At 47.4% G+C, this 20,047-nt stretch overlaps 2 protein-coding genes across 4 annotated transcripts in view; both read left to right on the top strand.

Annotated features, from left to right (window-relative positions):
• The window catches only part of PMS2 (PMS1 homolog 2, mismatch repair system component), a 46,878-nt gene extending 34,672 nt beyond the window's left edge, over nt 1-12,206 (top strand). For all 3 annotated transcript variants that reach the window (XM_017533724.2, XM_017533727.2, XM_017533726.2), the window contains 4 exons: nt 424-591; nt 5,379-5,479; nt 6,044-6,213; nt 9,904-12,206. In XM_017533724.2, the coding sequence (XP_017389213.1) occupies nt 424-591; nt 5,379-5,479; nt 6,044-6,213; nt 9,904-10,047 (583 nt within the window). In that variant the 3' untranslated portion in view covers nt 10,048-12,206. The remainder of the gene's footprint in view (nt 1-423; nt 592-5,378; nt 5,480-6,043; nt 6,214-9,903) is intronic.
• Nucleotides 12,207-12,433: 227 nt separating this feature from the next.
• Nucleotides 12,434-20,047, top strand: part of RSPH10B (radial spoke head 10 homolog B) — a 43,459-nt gene continuing 35,845 nt past the window's right edge. The window contains 4 exon segments of the mRNA XM_037740398.1: nt 12,434-12,519; nt 16,399-16,737; nt 18,412-18,487; nt 19,561-19,629. Of these exon segments, the coding sequence (XP_037596326.1) occupies nt 16,484-16,737; nt 18,412-18,487; nt 19,561-19,629 (399 nt within the window). The 5' untranslated portion in view covers nt 12,434-12,519; nt 16,399-16,483.

Genomic DNA, 20,047 nt, shown 5'->3' with positions numbered 1-20,047 from the left:
TGGCTCTGTTGCCCAGACTGGAGTGCAGTGGTGAGATCTCAACTCACCACAACCTTTGCCTCCCAGTTCAAGTGATTCTCCTGCCTCAGCCTCCCGAGTAGCTGGGACTACAGGAGCGCACCACAAAGCCTGCCTAATTTTTTTTGTATTTTTAGTAGAGACGGGTTTCACCGTGTTAGCCAGGATGGTCTCTATCTCCTGACCTCATGATCCATCCACCTCGGCCTCCCAAAGTGCTGGGATTGCAGGTGTGAGCCACCATGCCTAGCCTGGATGAGTGAATAATTAATGCTATCTTTAGAAGGCGGGGTGGTTAGGGACTTTATTTTATGGTTTTGTATTTTTTTTTATTACAGTGTTCCATGACAAAATCAGAAAAATAATCTTGTAAAATGTCTCATAATTAACATTTTCTACCTGCAGTAAATCAATGTTTGCAGAAATGGAAATCATTGGCCAGTTTAACCTGGGATTTATTATAACCAAACTGAATGAGGATATCTTCATAGTGGACCAACATGCTACAGATGAGAAATATAACTTTGAGATGCTGCAGCAGCACACCGTGCTCCAGGGGCAGAGGCTTATAGCGTGAGTTCCTTTCAGTGTTGATTCCCAAATTCCCCCTCAAATTTCAGATCTAACAGAGGCTGAGGCCGGAGGGTCGCAAGAGGCCTGGAGTTTGAGACCAGCCTGGGCAACATAGCGAGACCTCGTATCTACTTAAAAAAAGAAGAGATCTAGGAAGGAGGGATGTAAAAAATAAAAAAAGATCTAATAGTTGGCTGGGCACGGTGGCTCACACCTGTAATCCCAGCACTTTGGGAGGCCAAGGCGGGCGGATCACCTGAAGTCAGGAGTTTGATACCAGCCTGGCCAACATGGTGAAACCCCATCTCTACTAAAAATACAGAAAAGTTAGCTGGGTGTGGTGGCACACGCCTATAATTCCAGCTACTCAGGAGGCCGAGGTAGGAGAATTGCTTGAACCCGGGAGATGGAGGTTGCAGTGAGCCAAGATCGCACCACTGTACTCCAGCCTGGGTGTCAGAGTGAGACTCTGTCTCAAAAAAAAAAAAAAAAAAAAATCTAGTAGTTTATGTGTCTGTATATATGTATATGTATATATGTATTTTTCTGTAAGTATTCATATAGCAGATTTTTATACTTTTTACATAATAATAGTGATAGGATTTATTGAATGCCTAGTATCTACCAGACACTTGAAATAATGCATGTATATTAGTTCATTTAATCCTTAAAAACCTATGAGGTTGTTACTGTTACCTTCGCCATTCCACAGGTGATAAAACTGAGGAATGCACAGAGAGGCCAAGTAACTTGCCCAAGTTCACACAGTTAACATGTTCTCTAGGTATCAAACCTCTTTAGCTATTGAAAATGTGGATCACTGGTTAGCCAGACGATCCTTTTCATGAGGGCAGTTTATAGTACAGAGTTTTAGTATAGATAGTGTATGGAATATGTGTGTTCAGAAAGACAGCACAGCCTCTGCGCCAGTCTTTATTTATAGTAGAGTAATCAATCAGCAGTCAGATAGTCACTGCAGATTGGGTGCAGGGGCACACGCCTGTAATCCCAGAGCTTCGGGAGGCTGAAGCAGGCAGATCGACTGAGCTTAGGAGTTTGAGACCAGCCTGGACATCGTGGTGAAACCTTGTCTCTACAAAAAATAAAAAAATTTGCTGGCACGGTGGCTCACGCCTGTAATCGCAGCACTTTGGGAGGCCGAGGTGGATGAATCACGAGGTCAGGAGTTTGAGACCAGCGTGACCAACATGGTGAGACCCCGCCTCTACTAAAAATACAAAAATTAGCCAGTTGTGGTGGTATGTACCTGTAATCCCAGCTCTTCAGGAGGCTGAGGCAGGAGAATCACTTGAACCTGGGAGGTGGAGGTTGCAGTGAGCCATATATATATATATACACATACGTATATATATATATACACACACATATATATACATATATATATACACACACATATATATGTGTATATATGTGTATATATATATATAATCTTTAGCCAGACTTGATGGTGTATGCCTGTGGTCCCAGCTATTTGGAAGGCTGAGGTGGGAGGATCTTTTGAGCCTAGGAGGTTCAGGCTACCATGATTGTGCCACTGCACAGCACTCCAGCCTGGGTGACAGCATGAGACAGTGAGATTCGGTCTCACAAATAAATAAATAAAATATAAAAATTATTTTAAGATAGTCACTGCAGAATTTTGTATTTCTCTCTCCTCTGCCAAACTGAATGTTTTGCCCGGACTGCTTTACAAAGGTCAGGTGTGATAGTATATTATGTAAAACGAAAGTCTTGTCTTAAGCAAAGTTATAAGAAGAGGAGTTTTATCTGGGAAATTCAACCACGTAGAGAAGTAAACTCAGATCTCAACACGTATATTCCACATGTAGAAATGTGCCACTGAACAGCTGAAAAAACCTAACTAGTTTACTCAGTACTCTTTCCTGTGGAATGCATGAACTGTTTCTATTCTCAGTAGGAGTCAATGATAATAATAAAGACAGTAAGATACTTTATTATTTTTTTTTTTTTTTGAGATGGAGTTTCGCTCTTGTTACCCAGGCTGGAGTGCAACGGCGCGATCTCGGCTCAACGCAACCTCTGCCTCCCGGGTTCAGGCAATTCTCCTGCCTCAGCCTCCTGAGTAGCTGGGATTACAGGCACGTGCCACCATGCCCAGCTAATTTTTTGTATTTTTAGTAGAGACGGGGTTTCACCATGTTGACCAGGATGGTCTCGATCTCTTGACCTCGTGATCCACCCGCCTCGGCCTCCCAAAGTGCTGGGATTACAGGCTTGAGCCACCGCACCCGGCAGTAAGATACTTTATAATCCTGAGATATCCCTTCCCTGTTCCTCTTAATAGTGGTCTTGGTTTTTTGTTTTGTTTTGTTTTTTTCTTTCCTTTGAGACAGAGTTTCATTCTTTTGCCCGGGCTGGGGTGATTAAGTGGCGCAATCTTGACTCATTGCAACCTCCGCCTCCTGGGTTCAAGTGATGGTTGTGCCTCAGCCACCTGAGTAGCTGGGATCACAGGTGCCTGCCACCATTACCTGATTAACTCCCACTCATCCCCAGACTCAGCTCAAAGGTCACTTCCTTACCCCAGGGTGAAGTCTCACTTATGACACTGGGTGCTTTTTCTAAACTCCTGGCCTCAAGAGATCTGCCTGCCTTGGCCTCCTAAACTTCTGGGATTGCAGGCATGAGCCACTGTGCCCGGCCTGTAGCTACTTTAACTGCTAAAAAGAACTTTAGGAAAAGCAAATTAAAAGGAACTTCTCGGGAAGTTTTGTGACACTTAGCTGAATAGTGTTGTTACTAATGTTGTTATTTTGAAATGAATTCAAAACATAGTATTGTTTTAATTTTATTTCTGCTTTATAGCTAAATGTTTGACTTCAGGATATGGTTTGAATCACTTTTGTGTTTTTTTGTATTTTTAGTAGAGAAGGGGTTTTGCCATGTTAGCCAGGCTGGTCTCAAACTCCTGACCTCAGGTGAACCACCCGCCTCAGCCTCCCAAAGTGCTGGGATTACAGGCGTGAGCCACTGTGCCTGGTTGAGGCCTTGTATTTTTTAGCCATGCGGCAAAGATAACCTCTCGTCTGTGACATTTCAAGTTGGCCCAGGTAATCACAGACCACTTTGGATTCCAGATGGACCACACTTCAATCTGAAAGGATAAGACCCAATTCCACCCTGCCCTGCCAGCCCCTGCGTACGGGGGCCCTGTTGACCTCTTTAGCTTTTCCCATCCCTCTTCTCCTTGTTTCCTGTACTCGAGCCTCTCGGGCTGTCTTTCTTTTTCCCTTGGTGGCCTGAGGAATCCCTGTGTGGCCACTAAACAGAATGAAGGATATCTTTATGTGTGGCTCTGCACGCATCAGTGGTCCACCCTAGGGCCTGACACAGATTGTCATCTCTGCCTAGATCATTTGTCCTGCACCCTGCACCCATTTCTCCCCCATTACCTGATTAACTCCTACTCATCCCCAGACTCGGCTCAAAGGTCACTTCCTGACCCCAGGGTGAAGTTTAACTTAAGACACTGGCTGCTTTTTCTTCCTGATCTTCCTGTCATTTGTCATCATGATCGACTTGCCTGAGTATTTGCTCAATGTCTTTCTTCCCCAGTAATCTCTTGGCTCCAGGACCAAGCCTATGTTTGCTCACCGGCTGTCTCCTGCCTTTAGCAGTGTTTGTCTTATCCAGCGCTCAGGACCAGGTGCAGTGGCTCACACCTGTAATCCCAGCACTTTGGGAGGCTGAGGTGGGAGGATCACTTGAGTCCAGGAGTTGGAGACCAGCCTGGGCAACACAGTGAGACCCTGTCGCTATTTTTGAAAAAAATAGCAAAAAGTTAAAAAAACAAAAAAAAAGCCCCCTTATAAAGCATCCAAGAGGAGAGAAAGATGGAGATATAATACAGGCAGCGGAAGGAGAAGGATAGCAAAATAAATGCTGTCTGTTCATTCTGTTTATAAACGGTGGAATGACCTAACCCAGTGTTTCAAATTCTCCATTAGAAGGAGGGAAAATAGCATTTTTGTGATATTGTTATCCTTAAGGAAAGGATTCAGAAAAAGATGGAGTCATTGGGGTGGCGGCTGAGGAAAAAGCAAACTACTTTTGTAGCTATTTTAACTTTTTTTTTTTTTTTGAAACACAGTCTTGTTCTGTTGCCCAGGCTGGAGTGCAGTGGTGTGATCTCAGCTCACTGCAACCTCCACCTCCTGGGTTCAAGCAATTCTAGTGCCTCAGCCTCCTGAGTAGCTGGGACTATAGCCATGAGCTACCCCTTCCCGCTTTTTTTTTTTTTTTTTTTTTTTTGAGACAGAGTCTTGCTGTGTTGCTCATTATACTTGCTGGAGTATAATGGCATGATCTTGGTTCACTACAACTTCTGCCTCCTGGATTCAAGGGAATCTCCTGCCTAAGCCTCCCAAGTACCCGGGACTACAGGCGTGCGCTGCCACCTCACCTGGCCTAATTTTTGTATTTTTAATATAGACAGGGTTTTGCTGTGTTGACCAGGCTGGTCTCAAATTCCTGGCCTCAAGAGATCTGCCTGCCTCCGCCTCCTAAAGTGCTGGAATTACAGGAGTGAGCCACCACACCCAGCCTGTTGCTACTTTAACTTCTAAAAAGTACTTAAAGAAAAAAGAAAATTAAAAGGAACTTCTCAGGAAGTTTTATGACACTTGGCTAAATAGTATTGTTATTTTGAAATAAATTCAAAATATAGTATTGTTTTAATTTTATTTCTGCTTATAGCTAAATGTTTGACTTCAGGATATGGTTTGAATCATTTTTGTGTTTTTCAGACCTCAGACTCTCAACTTAACTGCTGTTAATGAAACTATTCTGATAGAAAATCTGGAAATATTTAGAAAGAATGGCTTTGATTTTGTTATCGATGAAAGTGGTAAGTTATTAATTAAAACTATAGCGACTGGGTATAGTGGCTCATGCCTGTAATCTCAGCACTTTGGGAGGCCAAGGCAGGCAGATCACCTGAGGTCAGGAGTTTGAGACCAGCCTGGCCAACATGGTGAAGCCCCATCTTTACTGAAAATATAGAAATTAGCTGGGCTTGGTGGCAGGCACCTGGCATGGTGGCGGGCGCCTGTAATCCCAATTACTTGGGAGGCTGAGGTGGGAGAATTGCTTGAACCTGGGAGGCAGCAGTTGCAGTGAGCTGAGATCATGTCACTGCACTCTAGCCTGGGTGACAAGTGTGAAACTCCATCTTAAATAAATAAATAAATAAGAACTATAGATTCTTGTCGTTTTAGAGCTGGGAATAATCTTTCAGGTCATATAGACCAGTGTTTTTATTTTATAAAAGATAAAAAAGCATTTTGTGACTGTCCTCTCTTTCAGATACTCATCATTATCAGTAGCTTTCAAGTGAAATGTGTTCCTCAAGTAATGGATTTTTTTCAAAATTGTATTATTTTTTTTTTTCCCCAAAATTGTATTCTTTTAGCTCCAGTCACTCAAAGGGCTAAACTGATTTCCTTGCCAACTAGTAAAAACTGGACATTCGGACCCCAGGACATAGATGAGCTGATCTTTATGCTAAGTGACAGCCCTGGGGTCATGTGCCGGCCTTCCCGGGTCAAGCAGATGTTTGCCTCCAGAGCCTGTCGAAAATCTGTAAGTATAGAAAGCCTGGCTGTCAACTCAGATGCTCAAGCTCGAAGTCTAAGGAAGGTCTCAGTTCAGCTCCTGATTTGGTCAAGGTTACTAAATGTCTTTATGATTGGCCAGGCACAGTGGGTCATGCCTGTAATCCCAGCACTTTGGGAGGCGTAGGTGGGTGGATCATGAGGTCAAGAGATCGAGACCATCCTGGCCAACATGGTCAAACCCATCTCTACTAAAAATACAAAAATTAACTGGGCGTAGTGGTGTGTGCCTGTAGTCCTGGCTACTCGGGAGGCTGAGGCCTCGGGAGGCTGAGGCAGGAGAATTGCTTGAACCCAGGAGGTGAAGGTTGCAGTGAGCCAAGATCACGCCACTGCACTCCAGCCTGGTGACAGAGCTAGACTCCATCTCAAAAAAAAAAAAAAAAAAAAATGCCTTTATGATTGCCAGGGGTCATTTTACACAGAGAACAATGTAGAACATCATAGCTGAGCATCTATATTGTCTGCATTCTCTGTGACCTTGAACTCATAGTTATTGCTCTTTTGTTACCTCTGTTAAGCAGAATTTTTTTTTTTTGAGACAGGGTCTCCGTCTCTTGCCCAGGCCAGAGTGTGGTGGCACAATCACAGCTCACTGCAGCCTTGACCTCCCAAGCTCAAGCGACCCTCCTGCCCTTGCCTTCTGAGTAATTGTGACTACAGGGATGTACTACCATGCCCAGCTGATTTTTGAATTTTTTGTAGAAACATGGTCTTCTTTTGCTCCTTGTCTCAGCCTCCCAAAGTGCTGGAATTATAGGTGTGAGCCACCGTGGCCAGCTATCTTAGAGCCTTTGTTGACTCCAGTTAAGTGAGCGGTTGAGGCACCCTGTTCATCTGTGGACCTTATGGGTGATAACAACATTGGTAGGTAGAGATTTGCTGCTTCCAGGACTCGGTGACATTAGACAAGACACTGCAGAGTCATCGAGGCAGTAGGGGTGCTGTGGTTGTCATTGCATGTGGTATCACTGCTGCTTGGGTTGGTGTTGGAAGGCGGTAGGAGTGGTTATGCCTGCAGTGGGGATTAGCCTGATAGCCAAAAAAAAATGACTGTATCAGCTGGCCATTGGGAAAGGCCAGGATGCCATTCCTTTATTTATTCAGTGGATGCTCCTTGAGTCCCTGCTGTGTGACCCGCCCTGCTCCAGGTGTCGGGGACACAGAGGTGACAGGGCAGCTGTAGCCCTTGCCCTGTGGAGCTGACAGTACGGAGAAATAGACATCCCCACAAATAAATGACACCCATTAGATGCTAGCGAGCATAGTCAAGAGATTCAAACAGTGTTTTGGGACAGGAAATGACTACAGAAAAATATGGCTAGGTGAGATGGTGGTCAGGGAACAGCATCTGGGCAGGTGGCATCTCAGCTGCCACTCAAAAGGTGGGATGGAAGCTGGACATGGTGGCTCATGCGTGTAATCCCAGCATTTCAGGAGGCCAAGGTGGGATGATTGCTTGAGGCCAGGAGCTGGAGACCAGCCTCGGCAACACAGGCAGACCCCCATGTCTACAAAACGTTAAAAAATTAGCCAGACATGGTGGCCTGTGCCTGTAGTCCCAGCTACTCAGGAGGCTGAGGTGGGAGGATCACTTGAGCCGGGGAGGTCAGGGTTCCAATGAGCCAAGATCACACAATTGTACTTCAGCCTGGGTGACAGAGTAAGACCTTTTCTAAAAAAAAAAAAAAAAAGATAGACTGGAGCCCTCTTGGGTAGGAATTTTCCAAGTGGAGGAAGTGGCAAGAGTGAAGCCAGAGGCCAATTGTGTGCCTGGAGAGGAGATAGGAGTGAGCAGAGTGGCGTCCAGCAGGCAGCCACGTAGAGTGTTGCTGGTCATGCCTAGACCATGGGGGTCTGTGCTGTGTGTGGCAGGAACCATGGGAGAGAATAGACTGGAAGGGGTGCTGTGAGTGCAGCTACTGGGTAGAGCAGCAGCTGGGTGCCACATGGGGAGTGGGCGGGATGGAGCCTGCTGTGTGAGCTTCAGGTATAATTTACAGCCATGAGATTGGATGAAATTACTCAAGGGCAGAGTTTAATTAGAAGAGGGCCCAGAATCTGACTTCTAGCCACAGTGTTTCTTTGAGAAAGACCTAATATGGGCTGGGCGTGGTGGCTCACACCTGTAATTCCAGCACTTTGGAAGGCAGAGGGGGGTTGATCACCTGAGGTCAGGAGTTTGAAACCAGCCTGGCCAACATGGAGAAGCCCTATCCCTACTAAAAGTACAAAAATTAGCTGAGCATGGTGGCAGGCTCCTGTAATCCCAGCTACTCAGGGGGCTGAGGTGGGAGAATTGCTTGAATCTGGGAGGCAGAGGTTGCAGTGAGCCGAGATTACACCATTGCACTCCGGCCTGGAAGACAGAGTCAGACTCTGTCTCCCCACCACTAAAAAGGACCTAATATGGACCTTCCAGTCCTGAAGTCTGTGAGTGAGAGTGTGGAACTGAGCTCATAGTTGGGCAGTTTGGATGTTCTGGGTCTTTAGTGTGACTCAGGGGCCTGGGGAGCCACAGGCTGCTCCTTCCCTCCCACCCTGGCCAACTCCTACATCTCCGGTGCTGTCACTCCCTGCCCACGAGGCCCCTGCTCCGAGCCCTGCCCACCCTTCCAGCCCCATCACTTCCCACCATGCTTCCAGCCATGCAACTGCCTTCTAGTTCCTCCCCCACCGCAGTCTCCTCCCCACCTTATGCCCCTTCTCCCTGCTCTCCTCTCTACCTGGGTTCACTGCTTTTACCCTTCACCCGCTCCCCACACCTGAGCAGGTCACCTCTCCTAGGTGCTGCCTGTCTTGGTTCTCTGTTGACTTGTCTGTCCTTCTCCCACCTGGTGGAGCCCTGCTGTCACCCCGGCCCTCCGACTGTGCCTGGCAGGTGTCGGGCCCTCAGGGTACTGAAGGAAGAAGGAAGGTGACAGAAGGCTTCAGGCTTGTCTCCTCTCCTCCCTGTCAGGATCCATGGCACGGAGGCAGCATGGCCAGGGCTGGTGCTATGGGCAGTGGGTCAGAGCCCAACAGAGGGGGAGTAACATCTGCACCCACTGGGGGAGAGGGTCCCAGGGGTGCCACAGTCCAGAGGCAGGTGTTTGCTTGATGGACCTGTGAAAGAGGAAGGGAGTGTTGGTGCAGGTGGGGTGAGGAAGGGAGGCATTCATGCTTAGAGGTGGGGTGCAGGCACAGCCTAGTGAGGACCAAGTCAGGGGACGGACAAGGACCTTTATTCAGGTGAGGGGGGAGAGCCATGATGTGGAATGACGTGACCTGATAGCCCTTTAAAAATAATCACTGGCTGCTGAGTAGAGAGCAGCGGGAGGGGTTGCAGTGGGGCAGGGAGGCCTGCCGGAGGCTGCTGCACTTGCCTGGGTGAGAGCTCACGGTGGCCTCTGAGAGTGGCTGTGTTCTGAACAGATATGGTCAGCGTCTGGAGTGGAGGCTGTACACCGTGAAGGAGCCACAAAGGGCCTGGATTTCACAAAAAGGTGGAGGGCTGAGGTCTAGAACGGAGGCTTCTCTGGGGGAAGGTTTTTCAGGGAAGGTCATTTTTGAGCTGTAATCTTGTCCAGTCTTATTTTAGAGAAGACTGCTTCTGAAGAGCTGCCATTCTGACATCAAGAAACTGTTAAAACGTTGAACCATTGTGTCTCGTACTCAGGTGATGATTGGGACTGCTCTTAACCCAAGCGAGATGAAGAAACTGATCACCCACATGGGGGAGATGGACCACCCTTGGAACTGTCCCCATGGAAGGCCAACCATGAGACACATAGCCAACCTGGGTGTCATTTCTCAGAACTGACCTTAGTCACTGGACGGAATTATCAGTTTTATTGCAGATTTTTATGTTTTAAAACACAGGGTCTTAACTAACCTTTTATGTTTTAAAATGAACCTGCTACTTAAAAAAATACTCATCAGACCCATTTAAAAGTGATCTTGAGAACCTTTTCAAACCAGATGGAGCATTGCTTGCAAAAATTGTTTTCTGTGTTTTCATGTGCTCATAAGTGTGTGTGTCCAGGCAAAAACACGGTTATAAAAACAAGAGCACTTTGGAAGTTACTCAGACCTCTGCTCTGGCTGGACATAGTTTAGTCTATAACTTTCAACCCTTAATGATAATTAAATTTATCTTTGTTTAATTTCATACATTTAAAATTAGGGTCCTTTTGGGTTCGTGATTCTCAGCCCTGATTCACATTACATTTTTAAACAAGGGGATTCTCTACCCAGCTGGAAGAAAATAGCTGGATGGGACAGGGGTCACTATTGTTAAACATGCCTCTGTGCGGCCAAGGTAGCAAAATACTGTCCCTGCAGAGGAACAAAAAGAGTTTGATTTTCTCACAATTTGATTCTATGACTTGGTTTCCTCAGGGTGTGAACTGTAGAACATTCTAGTTACTGGCCTTGAATGGCTCTGGAAATGTAAGATAAGAATCCCTGTGTGTCTTTTCAGATAGTTTTCATGGAACCTTGTCCTGTTTGAACTGGACTAAAAATGGAAGTGAAGGTGCCCTCTTGGGAGCCGAGAGATGACAAATGTGGCTCCCCCTGCTGCCCCCCTCCCTTCCCTGGACTGTGGTCTTCAAGGAAGATGGGACTCCCATTCCTGGTTTAGAATTCCTTAGATGGAGGAGGCAGTACAGTAGTAACTGTGTCGTCGTGGCCAGCACCATGCCGGCATGGTTTGCAGGATCCCATTTAAGAACTCTGCAGATTGGGAGCTGTGGCAGGATAATAGCCCCCAAGATAGCTGTGTCCTAATCTCCAGAACCTGTGACCACGCTGCCTTACATGGCACAAGGGACTCTGCAGGTGTGACTGAGTGAAGGATTTTTCTTTCTTTTTTTTTTTTTTTGAGATGAAGTTTTGCTTTTGTTGCCCAGGCTGGAGTGCAATAGCGTGATCTCGGCTCACTGCAGCCTCTGCCTCCCAGGTTCAAGTGATTCTCCCACTTCAGCCTCCCAAGTAGCTTGGGATTACAGCTGCCCACAATCACACCTGGCTAATTTTTGTATTTTTAGTAGAGACAGGGTTTCACTATGTTGGCCAGGCTGCTCTTGAACTCCTGACCTCAGGTGATGTGCCCATCTCAGCCTGCCAAATCCTGTTGGGATTACAGGCATGAGCCATTGTGCCTGGCTGAGTTAGGATCTTGCAATGCAGAGATTATCCTGGATTGTCTGGCTGAGTCCAGTCCATTGGGTGAGTCCTTCAAAGGTGGAAACCTTTCCCTGCTGGCCAGAGAAAGGCTGCCTTGCTGGTTTTGGAGATTGAAGGAGGTACCACCAGTCAACATTGCAAGCAGCCTCTAGAACAGGCGTCCCAACACCCCGGCCACAGACCAGTACTGGTCCATGGCCTGTTAGGAACCAGCCTGCACAGCATGTGAGCGGTGGGCAAGCCAGCAAAGCTTCATCTGTATTTATGGCCACTCCCATGGCTGGCATTACCACCTGAGCTCTGTCTCCTGTCAGATAACCGGTGGGCATTAGATTCTCGTAGGAGCGCAAATCCTATTGTGAACTGCGCATGCGAGAGATCTAGGTTGGGCGCTCCTTATGAGAATCTGAGGCCTGATGATCTGTCACTGTCTCCCATCACCCCCAGATGAGACTGTCTAGTTGCAGGAAAACAAGCTCAGGGCTCCCACTGAGTCCAAATGGTGAGTTGTATAATTATTTAATTGTACGTTACAGTGTAATAATAATAGAAGTAAAGTGCGCAATAAATGGCAATGTGCTTGAATCATCTCGAAACCATCCCTCACCTACCCCCATTCGTGGAAAAATTGTCTTCCGCAAAACGGGTCTCTGGTGCCAAAAAGGTTGGGGACCACTTCTGGAAAAGCTGGAAAGGGCAAGGATACGGATTCTCCCCCTGAGCCTCTGGAAGGAACCAGCATTGAGGACTAATTTACAGACTGTATGATAATAAATTTATGTTGCTTCAAGCCACTAATTTATGGTAATTTGTTTACAGCAGCAATGGAAAACTAATGCCTGCGTTATTCCTATTTTATGCTGAAGCAGTTAGCAGAGCTAGGACAACCCTGGCCTGGTGCCGCCAGCACCCAGCCTTTCCCCAAGTCTTCAGGACCAGCAAGAGCAGGACACCTGCTTGGCGCTGGCGTGCGGCCCCTTTAAGAGCACGCAGTGGGCTAGGTGGCGTCCACGGTTGCCTGGAGACCCGAGCCGAGTCTGGGACGCGGAGAGCTCCGCCACACCTCGGCTGGAGCCTGGCAAGGCCCCTGGGCTCCTGGAGCGAGGTGATCGCCCCAGGCTGCGGTCACGCGTACGCGGGAACAGCCTTGGCGACCGAGTCCTGCTGCTTCCCGGCCCCCCAGGACCCGAGCACGTGCGTCATGGGCGAGGAGGGCCTAGGTCGGGCAGACCAGTGCAGGGAGCCCATTATTCCGGGCTAGTAGGCGCAGCTGCGCGTGATAACACAGCCTCTCCTTAAGCCAGAGGAAACATTAAGAAACACGCACTGAGAAACGAAATTGGCTTGATTTATAGTTCACTTATTTGTAGTTCACTGACAGAGGACCAAAAAGCCCATAGTAAAGGCCCCTCTAAATGTAGAGGTGAAAGCAGCTTGGGTTAGGTGACCCAGAGGCGCTTCGCTGAGACAGTAGTGAGGGAGTGGGAAGGAGTAAGGTTAGTGTTTAAAGGAAAAGAGAAGGCTTGGCCGGGTACGGTGGCCCACGCCTTTAAGTAATCCCAGCACTTTGGGAGGCCGGTGCGGGCAGATCACCTAGTTCAGGAGTTCGAGACCAGCCTGGCCAACATGGCGAAACCCCATCTATACTAAAAATGCAAAACATAGCTAGGTGTGATGGTGCACACCTGTAATTCCAGCTACTCAGGAGGCTGAGACAGGAGAATCATTTGAACCCGGAGGCAGGGGTTGCAGTGAGCCGTGATTATGCCACTGCACTCCAGCCTGGGTGACGGAGTGAGAAGTGTCTCAATAAATAAATAATGGAGGAAGAGAAAAGGCTGGAGGTGGGTGGAGCTGGATGGCGGGGTGTCCAGGGGATGCCATCCAACCAGAAGAGGGCAGAAGTGCCCACTGCACCGAGGCCCACAAAAAGGGACCCGATCTTGCCTTCAACCCAGGATTCACTTATGCATCCTGCCTGATGGACCAGGGCGCTTTCATGGGGCCAGCTTTGGAAGGCCATGAAAACACTGCACCGCAGCTCATATGCCAGACAAGCAAAGACAGGTGCTGGAAACACAACTCAAGAACACCATCCCTTGCTTGTCTGGCATATGAGAGGCACTCAATCAAAGGCAATGCTGGAGTGAGTAGGAACCAATGATTTAAAGTTTGAAAACAGATCCCAGGACTTTGGGAGGCCAAGGCAGGCAGATCACGAGGTCAGGAGTTCGAGACCAGCCTGGCCAACATAGTGAAACCCTGTGTCTAGTAAAAATAGAAAAATTAGCTGGGCGTGGTGGCATGCACCTGTAGTCCCAGCTACTCCGGAGGCTGAGGCAGGAGAATCGCTTGAACCTGGGAGGCAGAGATTGCGGTGAGCTGAGATTATGCCACTGTACCCCAGCCTGGGCAACAAAGCAAGACTCCATCTCAAAAAAAAAAAAAAAAAAAAAAAAAAAGACAAAAAAAAAAAAAAAAAAAAAAAAAAAAAAAAAGACGCAAGTTTGGGTGCAGTGGCTCACGCCTGTAATCTCACTACTTTGGAAGACCGAGGCAGGTGGATCACCTGAAGTCAGGAGTTCGAGACCAGCCTGACCAACATGGAGAAACCCCGTCACTACTAAAAATGTAAACATTAGCTGGGCATGGTGGCACATGTCTGTAATCCCAGATACTCTAGAGGCTGAGGCAGGAGAATCGCTTGAACCTGGGAGATGCAGGTTGCAGTGAGCCAAGATCACACCATTGCACTCCAACCTGGGCGACAAGAGCGAAACTCCCAGGAAAGAGATGAGATAATCAATCTATTTCACTCCATTTATTGACTTTGCTCTGTGTCCTGTAATTAAGGATTTTTCTGTGTGTCATCTATTTCATCCTTATGAGACAAGGTACTGTTATTCCTATTTGATATGTGAGGCAGAGGAGATGAAGCAACTTGCTTTAGAACACAGCACTTGGACAGGCTCAGCGGCTCATGCCTGCACATGCCTGCAATCCTAGCACTTTGGAGAGAGGTGGGAAGATTGCTTCAGGCCAGGAGTTCGAGACCAGCCTGGGCAAAATGTAGCAAGACCTCCATATCAAAAAGCAAAAAAACCAAAAAACGTTTGATAATGGACAACGCAGGAGCCTGAATCCAGCTCTTGAACACTTTATAATGGTGACCTATAAGGAGAGAGGCTTTTTTTTTTTTTGAGGTAGTCTTGCTCTTTTGCCTAGGCTGGAGTGCAGTGGCACAACCTCAGCTCGCTGCAACCTCCACCTCGCAGGTTCAAGTGATTCTCCTGTCTCAGCCTCCTGAGTAGCTGGGATTACAGGTGTATGCCACCATGCCCGGCTAATTTTTTGTATTTTTACTAGAGACAGGGTTTCACCCACCTTGTAAGCCAGGATGGTCTCCATCTCCTGACCTTGTGATCCGCCCACCTCGGCCTCCCAAAGTGCTGAGATTACAGATGTGTGCCACCTCACCTGGCCAGAGAGGGGCTTTTATGGTGTGAACTGGCCACATGCAAGACCTGGGAGGTTACATATCCTTTTTCATGATAGAGTTACCTTGCAGGAAACAATGCTAGACAATGGTTCCAACTGAAAACATTTTTGGCCTGGAGCTGTGGCTTACGCCTGTAAACCCAGCACTTTGGAAGGCTGAGGCAGGCAGATCATGAAGTCAAGAGATTGAGACCATCCTGGCCAACATGGTGAAAATACAAAAATTAGCTGGGCATGGTGGCGCATGCCTCTAGTCCCAGCTACCTGGGAGGCTGAGTCAGGAGAATCACTTGAACCTGGGAGGCAGAGGCTACAGTGAGCCAAGATCAAGTCACTGCACTCCGGCCTGGCGACAGAGTGAGATTCCGTCTCAAAAAAAAAAAAAATTTTTTTTTTTCAATTAGGTGCAGTGGCTCACACCTGTAATCCCAGCACTTTGGGAGGCCAAGGTGGGCAGATCACGAGGTCAGGAGATCCAGACCATCCTGGCTAACACAGTGAAACCCCGTCTCCACTAAAAATACAACAAATTTGGGCGTGGTGGCATGTGCCTGCAGTCCCAGCTGCTCGGTAGGCTGAGGCAGGAGAATCACTTGAACCTGGGAGGCAGAGGTTGCAGTGAGCCAAGATCGCACCACTGCACTCCAGCCTGGGCAGCAGAGCAAGACTCTGTCTCAAAAATAAAATAAAATAGGCCGTGCATGGTGGTTCACACCTGTAATCCCAGCACTTTGGGAGGCTGAGGCGGGCAAATCACAAGGTCAGGAATTCAAGACCAGCCTGACCAATATGGCAAAACCCTGTCTCTACTAAAAATACAAAAAAATTAGCTGGGTGTGATGGTAATCCCAGGTAACATGCCTGTAATCCCACCTACTCAGAGACTGAGGCAGGAGAATCACTTGAACCCAGGAGGTGGAGGTTGCAGTGAGCCGAGATCTCGCCATTGCACTCCAGCCTGGGAGACAGAGTGAGACACCATTTCAAAATAAATAAATAAATAATTAATTAATTAAAATAAAAAAATTGGAACCAATGCAATGTTGAGGTTGTATTTTTATAAACTGACATTACTTGAAACTTGTAATTATTATTATTTTTGAGAGAGAGTCTTGCTCTGTTACCCAGGCTGGAGTGCAGTGGTGTGATCACCACTCACTGCCGTCTCAACCACCCAGGCTCAAGCAATCCTCCCACCTGAGCCTCCCTGCTAGCTGGGACTACAGGCATGTGCCACCACGCCTGTCCAACTTATTTTTTTAGAGAGGGAGCGTCTTACTATGTTATCTAGGGCGATCTCGACCTGATCCTCCCACCTCGGCTCTGCAAAGTGCTGGGATTGCAGCTGTGAGCCACCACACCTGGCCCTGGTAACTAATTTTTCAGACTTTGAGAGGATAATGATAAGGACATTGTGTTGTAAAGCTAAAATGTTAACTACGAATGAAAACCCCAAGTGTTTGGAGACATAATTTTTATTTTTCAGATAAAACTCCTCAGTGCTTTGAAACCAGCGGCTCTGAAACAAAGGAACCATTTGATAAAAGTAAACGTCGGATCTTCTCAGGGCAATGGTGAAAGAAAAGAAAAAAGCAGACAAAAAAGGGGAGAAGTCTGCCCGCTCTCCCTCATCCCTCTCTGACAACCCAGACTTTTCCAAACAAGATGGCAATGCCACTAGGCAAGACATGTCCCCAGTGGGTGTCCCACTGCTGGGAATGCAGCTCAACGAAATGAAACCCAAAAAAGACCCCCCAAACGTTCAGCAGAATGAAGATGCCACCCAATATGAAGAGTCCATTCTGACCAAACTCATAGTGGAAAGGTGATTTTAATGGGGGTGCAATAGGGTATAACACTGCCAGTCAGGCAGTTTTTATTTTATTTTATTTTGAGATGGAGTTTCACTCTTGTTGCCTGGGCTGGAGTGCAATGTGAACCTCCACCTGCCAGGTTCACACAGTTCTCCTGCCTCAGCCTTCCAAGTAGCTGGGATTACAGGCATGCACCACCACGGCCAGCTAATTTTTTGTGTTTTTAGTAGAGATGGGGTTTTACTATGTTGGCCAGGGTGGTCTCGAGCTTCTGACCTTGTGATCTGCCCACCTCGGCCTCCCACAGTGCTGGGATTATAGGCGTGAGCCACCAAGCCTGACGTATTTTATTTTATTTTGAGACAGAGTTTTGCTCTCGTCACCCAGGCTGGATTGCAGTGGTGTAATCTCAGCTCACTGCAACCTCCGCTTCCCAGTTTCAAGCGATTCTCCTGCCTCAGCCTCCTGGGTAGTTGGGATTATACGCACACACCACCACGGCTGGCCAATTTTTGTTGTTGTTGTTTTTTGGAGACGGAGTCTCACTCTGTCACCCAGCCTGGAGAGCAGTGGCTCAATATCGGCTCACTGCAACCTCTGCCACCCAGGTTCAAGTGATTATCCTGCCTCAGCCTCCTGAGTGGCTGAGATTACAGGCATGGGCCACCATGCCTGGCTAATTTTTGTATTTTTAGTACAGATGGGGTTTCACCATCTTGGTCAGGCTGGTCTTCAACTCCTGACCTCATGGTCCACCCGCCACAGCCTCCCAAGGTGCTGGGATTACAGGTGTGAGCCGCTGTCCAATTTTTTGTATTTTTAGTAGAGATGGGGTTTCACCATGTTGGGCAGGCTGGTCTCGAACTCCTGACCTCAGGTGATCCACCTGCCTCGGCCTCCCAAAGTGCTGGGATAACAGGCGTGAGTCACTGAACCTGCCCTGAAGATAATTTTATTTACTGTAAAAAATTATTTTGTTTTAGATTTAGGGGGTTATATGTGCAGGTTTCTTACATAGGCATGTTGTGTGATGCTGAGATTTGGGCTTCTAATAAGCTCATTACCCAAGTAGCAAACACAGAACCCCGTGGCATATGTATAGTTTACTGTGGTAAAACATATATAACAAAATGTGCTATCTTAATCAATGGCATTAAGTACATTCACAGTGTTGTACAACTATCTATTAAAGAGTAACTCCTGGCCAGGTTCGGTGGTTCAAGCCTGTAATCCCAGCACTTTGGGAGGCTGAGGCAGAGCCTCACTTGAGGCCAGGAGTTCGAGACCAGCCTGATGAACATGCCAAAACCCTGTCTCTACTAAAAACACAAAAATTAGCCAGGTGTGAAGCGCACCTGTAGTCCCAGCTACTCAGGAGGCTGAGGCAGGAGAATCACTTGAACCTAGGAGGCAGAGGTTGCAGTGAGCCAAGATGGTACCACTGTACTCCAGCTTGGGTGACAGAGTGAGACTCTGTCTCAAAAAAAAACACCACCAACAACAAAATCCATCATTCCTCACCCCCTCCTTCAAACCCCTGGTAACCTATTCTACTTTCTAGCTATGTACATATACATATATTTCTGACTTTATTCTTCCCATTACATAGTTCTATATTTTAACCCATTGTCACTTGGGTTTACTCACATTGTTCATTACCTTGAATGACCTTTATTTCTTTGTAGCTATGAAGGGGAGAAAGTTCGTGGGCTGTACGAGGGAGAGGGCTTCGCAGCCTTTCAAGGCGGCTGTACCTATCGGGTAGGTTGCCCGCTTGAGAACCTGCAGGAAGGGGAGGAAGGTGTGGGGTGATGGTCGTAGATTTGCAGATCTTCTTCAAGTCCACTGATGCTTCGAAAGACACTGGAAGCACTTCATGCTGATTTTATTCTGAACCCCGATGACCTGTTTAAGGTAAAAGTAATGCTCAGCATAACATAAGTGATTTTAGATTTCTTTTCTTGATTCTTTCTCTTTTTTTTGAGACATCATCTCACTTTGTCACCCAGGCTGGAGTGCAGTAGCACAATCATAACTCATTGCAGCCTCGACCTCCTGGAGTCAAGCGATCCTCCCTCTTCAGCCTCTTGAATAGCTGGGACTACAGGTCCCATTACATGCTGTTACATGCCTGGCTAATTAATTAATTAATTAATTTTTTTGGTAGAGACAAGGACTTGCTATGTTGTCAGGGCTGGTCTTGAACTCCTGGGCACAAGTGATCCTCCTGCCCCAGACTCATAAAGTGCTGGGAGTGCAGGTGTAAGCCCCCACAACTGGTTGAGAACACATTTCTGTAGCTGAGGTCATCCTTAGCTGATGAAGATGGGGACTTCCCCCTAGATCCTTTTTGGTGAAGGATGGATCCCAGCGTGGAGCTAGCTGAAGTAGGACTCCATAGGACTCAGCTGCTGCTGAGTGTTCAGGCAAGCATCTTCATGCACGTGAAACCGGGCTGAGGCAACTGTGGGATGAAATCAGCTGCGGGCCAGGCACGCTGCTTCATCCTGTATCCCAGCACTTTGGGAGTCTGAGGTGGGTGCATCACTTGAGCTCAGGATTTTGAGACCAGCTCGGCCAACATGGTGAAATCCTGTCTCTACAAAAAATACAAAAATTAGCTGGGCATGGTGGCCGATGCCTGTAGTCCTAGCTAGTCGGGAGGTTAAAATGGGAGGATTGCTTGAGCCTGGGAGGTCGAGGCTGCAGTAAGCAATAATCTTGATTACACCACTGCACTCCAGCCTGGGTGACAGAACCAGACCCTAGCTCAAATGTAAATATATGATCAGCTGCATTCTAAGGGTTTGTTGTTGCTTTGCTTTGTTTTGAAGGGTATGTTTTCAGAAGGACTCATGCATGGACAAGGGACTTATATTTGGGCCGATGGATTAAAATATGAGGTAAGGCATATAACCAGTTATAGTTCTAAACTGTGATTATGGGATGGAACGATCAGTTTCCCACAGTTGAACAGACTGCTTTCATAGAAGTAATTCAGCACAAGGATTAAGAAAAATTCACAGAACTGATTGGGTGCAGTGGCTCATGCCTGTAATCACAGCACTCTGGGAGGCCAAGGCAGGTGGATCGTGAGGTCAGGAGTTCAAGACCAGCCTGACCCACATAGTGAAACCCCGTGTCTACTAAAAATACAAAAATTAGCTGTGCATGGTGGCATGTGCCTGTAATCCCAGCTACTCAGGAGGCTGAGGCAGGAGAATTGTTTGAACCGGGATCCGGGAGACGGAGGTTGCAGTGAGCCAAGATTGGGTCACTGCACTCCAGCCTGGGCTACAGATTGAGACTCTGTCAAAAAAA

Source organism: Cebus imitator, unplaced genomic scaffold (genome assembly GCF_001604975.1).
Source record: "Cebus imitator isolate Cc_AM_T3 unplaced genomic scaffold, Cebus_imitator-1.0 Scaffold82, whole genome shotgun sequence".
In the NCBI taxonomy this organism is placed as follows: Eukaryota; Metazoa; Chordata; class Mammalia; order Primates; family Cebidae; genus Cebus; species Cebus imitator.
Note: the sequence above shows the minus strand (reverse complement) of the source record. Positions and strands in the feature narration are given on the sequence as shown.